The 5,380-nt window shown below is 74.8% G+C and overlaps 1 protein-coding gene across 1 annotated transcript; it reads left to right on the top strand.

Moving 5' to 3' along the window:
* The first annotated feature begins 1,856 nt into the window (after positions 1-1,856).
* On the top strand, positions 1,857-5,189 carry LOC139170006 (basic proline-rich protein-like). The gene has a single exon (XM_070756708.1). The coding sequence runs from the start codon at positions 1,857-1,859 to the stop codon at positions 5,187-5,189; it is 3,333 nt and encodes a 1,110-aa protein (XP_070612809.1).
* Positions 5,190-5,380: the final 191 nt, after the last annotated feature.

Here is a 5,380-nt window from a genome sequence, read left to right as displayed (position 1 = left end):
ACGGCTAGGCTGTGGATGCTACTACCGGTAATTCCGGCCTATCGGTGGCCCTGCTTTAAAAGCAGGGCTTCCGGAAGTTTGAAATGTCAGACCACCTAATTCACTTTTCTCCACCAAACGGGGTCAATTGGAAAGTCCCTGCAAGCGCGTGATTCCTAGGATGGTGAGTATGTTTTAATTTTGGGGGCTATGGTTTTATCGTTCTAGGGGTTAGGGTTATTAGCGGAGGGGGGCAGGAAATGGAGTTGGGCCAGTAGGGGTGAATGGTCAGGGGGTTAAGGGTGCATGGTCAGGGGTGAAAGGTTGAGGTTAGGAGGTGAAAGGTTTGGGGGGGGTGTGAGAGGTTGGAGTCAGGAGGTAGTGGGTCAAAGGTCAGGAGGTCAAAGGTTGGGGGCTGGGGTGTCAGGAGTCCAGGGTTAAAGGTCAGGGGTGTGAAAGGTCAGGAGGTCAAGGGGTCAGGGGGGGGTCAAAGGTCAGGGGGGTGAAAGGTGTCAAAGTCAGGGGGGTCAAAGGTCAGGGGGGTGAGGGTCAAATTTCAGGGGTTGGGTGTCAGGGTTCAAAGGTCAGGGCGTTTGGGTGGTGGTGGTTGGGGTTAAAAAACATATATAGGTAATAGAAACAGAAAATAAAGCCCCCAAAAAAGACAGGCCTGGTACGTAGGAGATCGATAGCTCAGGGCGATAGTGCTCTGCTATAGAAGTCAAGACTTCATAGGCGGGGTTAATGTGATGGCGGGACCTTCTCTGTGGCGGCCCCGCCCCTCTGGAACCAACTCCCCCCAGAGATTAGAATTGCCCCCACGCTCCTTCCGTTTCAGGATTGCTCCCCCATTCCTTTGATGTAGCAAACCCGCATCATCGCTTGTTAATATTAATTAGGCGTTAATAATAAAGATATCGGATAATAAAATTAAAATCCAATAGATTTCTTTTTGCCTCCGCAAAATACCGGACGTGACCACCGGAGGGCAGGTTTCCCATCATGAACAATGCTGAATCAGGCATAGTGGGGTTAATGTGATGGCGGGACCTTCTCTGTGGAGGCCCCGGCCCTCTGGAACCAACTCTCCCCAGAGATTAGAATTGCCCCCACCCTCCTTGCCTTTCAGGATTGCTCCCCCATTCCTTTGATGTAGCAAACCCGCATCATCGCTTGTTAATATTAATAAGGCGTTAATAATAAAGATATCGGATAATAAAATTACAATCCAATAGATTTCTTTTGGGGTATGCAATACCGGACGTGACCACCGCTACTCCCCCCCGCTAGTCCCCCCCCGCTAGCCCCCCCGCTCCACCCGTGGACTAGCGTGGGGGGGGGCTAGTGTGGAGGGGACTAGTGTGGGGGGGCGTAGCAGGCTGGGGACTAGCAGGCTAGCCTGCCCCATGCTAGCCCCCCCCCGCTAGCCTCCCCATGCTAGCCCCCCCCTTCGCACCAGCCCCCCCGCGTCAGCCCCCCCCATGCTAGCCCCCTCCCGCTAGCCCCCTCCCGTTAGCCCCCCCGCTACCCTCCCCCGCTAGCCACCCCCACGCCAGACACCCCCCGCCAGCCCCCCCCGCGCCAGCCCCCCCGCCAGCCCTCCTGTGAGCCCCCCCGCCAGCCCCCTCGCCAGCCCTCCTCACGCCAGCCCCTTGCGCCAGCCCCCCCCGCCAGCCCCCTCGCCAGCCCCCCCATGCGCCAGGCCCCCCCGCGCCAGCCTCTTGCGCCAGCCCCCCTGCCAGCCCCCCTGCAAGCCCCCCCGCCAACCCCCTCGCCAGCCCTCCTCGCGCCAGACCCTTGCGCCAGTCACCCTGCGCCAGCCCCCCCTGCCAGCCGCCCCGCCAGCCCCCTCGCCAGCCCCCTCACCAGCCCCCCCCATGCCAGGACCCCCGCGCGCCAGGCCCCCCCCGCGCCAGCCCTCCTCCGCGCCAGCCACCCCCCGCACCAGACATCCCCCACGCCAGCCACCCCCGCGCCAGCCACCCCTGCGCCAGCCACCCCGTGCCAGGCACGCCCGCCGCCAGGCCCCCCCCGTGCCAGCCCCCCCGCGCCAGCCCCCCCCCGCGCCAGCCCTTCCGCGCCAGCCCCCCTCGCGGCAGCCCCCCCCGGCAGCCCCCTGTGCCAGGCCCCCCCGCGCCAGCCCCCCCGCGCCAGCCACCCCACGCCAGAGCCCCCGCGCCAGCCCCCTCGTGCCAGCCCCCCCGCGCCAGGGCCCCCGCGCCTGGCCCCCCTGCCAGGCCCCCTGCACCAGCCCCCCCGCCAGCCCCTTCGCCAGCCCCCCGTGCCAGACCCCCCGCGCCAGCCCCCCCACGCCAGGCCACCTCGCGAGGCCCCCGCGCCAGCCCTCGCAGCAGACCCCTGCGCCCGGCCCCCCCGCACCAGCCCCCCCGTGCCAGACAACCCCCCCGCCAGACACCCCTCGCGCCAGCCCCCCTGCGAGCCCCCCCCGCCCAGCCCCTCGCCAGCCCTCCTCGCGCCAGCCCCTTGCGCCAGCCCCCCCGCGCCAGCGCCCCCGCGCCAGCCCCCCGCCGCGCCAGACACCCCCCGCGCCAGCCCCCCCCACGCCAGACACCCCCGCGCAAGACACCCCGCGCGCCAGACACCCCCGCGCGCCAGGCCCCCCCTGCGCCAGCCCCCCCCGTGCCAGTCCCCTCGCCAGCCCTCCTCGCGCCAGCCGCTCGCGCCAGCCCCCCCATGCCAGCCCCCCCGCGCCAGCCCCCCCCGCGCCAGACACCCCCGCGCCAGACAACCCCCGCGCCAGACAACCCCCGCGCCAGACACCCCCGCGCCGACACCCCCCCGCGCCGGCCCTCCTCGCGCCGGCCCCTCACGCCGGCCCCTCCCGTTGGCCCCCCCGCGCCGCCCCCCCCCGCGCCAGACACCCCCCCCTGCGCCAGCCTCCCCCGCGCCAGCCCCCCCCGCGCCAGTCCCCTCGCCAGCCCTCCTCGCGCCAGCCGCTCGCGCCAGCCCCCCCCGTGCCAGCCCCCCCGCGCCAGCCCCCCCGCGCCAGACACCCCCCGCGCCAGACAACCCCCGTGCCAGACACCCCCACGCCGACACCCCCCGCGCCGGCCCTCCTCGCGCCGGCCCCTCACGCCGGCCCCTCCCATTGGCCCCCCCGCGCCGCCCCCCCCGCGCCAGACACCCCCGCGCCAGACACCCCCGTGCCAGACACCCCCCGCGCCAGACACCCCCGCGCCACCCCCCCTGCGCCAGCCCCCCCTGCGCCAGCCCTCGCGCCAGACCTTGCGCCAGCCCCTCGCGCCAGCCTCTTGCGCCAGCCCCCCCGCGCCAGACACCCCCGCGCCAGACACCCCCTGCGCCAGACACCCCCTCGCGTCAGACACACCCCGCGCCAGCCCCCCCTCGCGCCAGCCCCACTGCGAGCCCTCCCGCCAGCCCCCTCGCTAGCCCTCCTCGCGCCAGCCCCTCGCGCCAGCCCCTCGCGCCAGACACTCCCGCGCCAGACACCCCCGCGCCAGACACCCCCGCGCCAGCCCCCCCGTGCCAGCCCCCCCGCGCCAGCCCCCCCGCGCCAGACACCTCCCGCGCCAGACAACCCCCGCGCCAGACACCCCCCGCGCCGACACCCCCCGCGCCGGCCCTCCTCGCGCCGGCCCCTCACGCCGGCCCCTCCCATTGGCCCCCCCGCGCCGCCCCCCCCGCGCCAGACCCCCCCTGCGCCAGCCCCCCCTGCGCCAGCCCTCGCGCCAGCCCTTGCGCCAGCCCCTCGCGCCAGCCTCTTGCGCCAGCCCCCCCACGCCAGCCCCCCCGTGCCAGCCCTCCCGCGCCAGACACCCCCCGCGCCAGACACCCCCTGCGCCAGACACCCCTCGCGTCAGACACACCCCGCGCCAGCCCCCCTCGCGCCAGCCCCACTGCGAGCCCTCCCGCCAGCCCCCTCGCTAGCCCTCCTCGCGCCAGCCCCTCGCGCCAGCCCCTCGCGCCAGCCCCCCTGCGCCAGACACTCCCGCGCCAGACACCCCCGCGCCAGACACCCCCGCGCCAGACACCCCCCGCGCCAGCCACCCCCGCGCCAGCCACCCCCCGCGCCAGACATCTCCCGCGCCAGCCACCCCTGCGCCAGCCCCTCGCACCAGCCCCCCCACGCCAGACACCCCGCGCCAGACACCCCCGCGCCAGACACCCCGCGCCAGACACCCCCGCGCCAGACACCCCGTGCGCCAGACACCCCGCGCGCCAGCTCCCCCCGCGCGCCAGCCCCCCCCGCGTGCCAGCCCCCCCTCGCGCCAGCCCCCTCGCCAGCCCTCTTCGCGCCAGCCCCTCGCGCCAGCCCCCCCGCGCCAGCCCCCCCCGCGTCAGACACCCCCATGCCAGACACCCCCGCACCAGACACCCCCTGCGCCAGACACCCCCCGCGCCAGAAACCCCCGCGCCGACACCCCCGCGCCAGCCCCCCCCGCGCCAGCCCCCCCCGCGCCAGCCCCCCCTTGCGCCAGCCCCTTGCGCCAGCCCCCCCGCGCAGCCCCCCCGCGCCAGCCCTGCCGCGTCAGACACCCCCCGCGCCAGCCCCCCTCGCGCCGGCCCCCCCACAAGCCCCCCCGCCAGCCCCCCTCGCCAGCCCTCCTCGCGCCAGCCCCTCGCGCCAGCCCCCCCCCGCGCCAGCCCCCCCCGCGCCAGACACCCCCCACGCCAGACACCCCCGCGCCAGCCCCCCCGCGCCAGACATCCCCGCGCCAGCCACGCCCCGCGCCAGCCACCCCTGCGCCAGCCACCCCCGCGCCAGCCACCCCCCGCGCCAGCCCCTCGCGCCAGCCCCTCGCGCCAGCCCCTCGCGCCAGCCCCTCGCGCCAGCCCCCCCGCGCAGCCCCCCCCGCGCCAGCCCTCCCGCGTCAGACACCCCCCCGCGCCAGACACCCCCCGCGCCAGCCCCCCTCGCGCCGGCACCCCCCGCAAGCCCCCCTGCCAGCCCCCTCGCCAGCACTCCTCGCGCCAGCCCCCCCGCGCCAGCCCCCCGCGCCAGACACCCCCACGCCAGACACCCCCACGCCAGACACCCCCGCGCCACCCTCCCCGCGCAGCCCCCCCCGCGCCAGCCCTCCCGCGTCAGACACCCCCCTGCGCCAGACACCCCCCGCGCCAGCCCCCCTCGCGCCGGCACCCCCCGCAAGCCCCCCCCGCCAGCCCCCCTCGCCAGCCCCCCCTCGCGCCAGCCCCACTGCGAGCCCTCCCGCCAGCCCCCTCGCTAGCCCTCCTCGCGCCAGCCCCTCGCGCCAGCCCCTCGCGCCAGCCCCCCTGCGCCAGACACTCCCGCGCCAGACACCCCCGCGCCAGACACCCCCCGCGCCAGACACCCCCGCGCCAGCCACCCCCGCGCCAGCCACCCCCCGCGCCAGACATCTCCCGCGCCAGCCACCCCTGCGCCAGCCCCTCGCACCAG

The sequence above is a fragment of the Erythrolamprus reginae genome, chromosome 7 (assembly GCF_031021105.1).
Source record: "Erythrolamprus reginae isolate rEryReg1 chromosome 7, rEryReg1.hap1, whole genome shotgun sequence".
NCBI classification, from domain to species: domain Eukaryota; kingdom Metazoa; phylum Chordata; class Lepidosauria; order Squamata; family Dipsadidae; genus Erythrolamprus; species Erythrolamprus reginae.
Note: the sequence above shows the minus strand (reverse complement) of the source record. Positions and strands in the feature narration are given on the sequence as shown.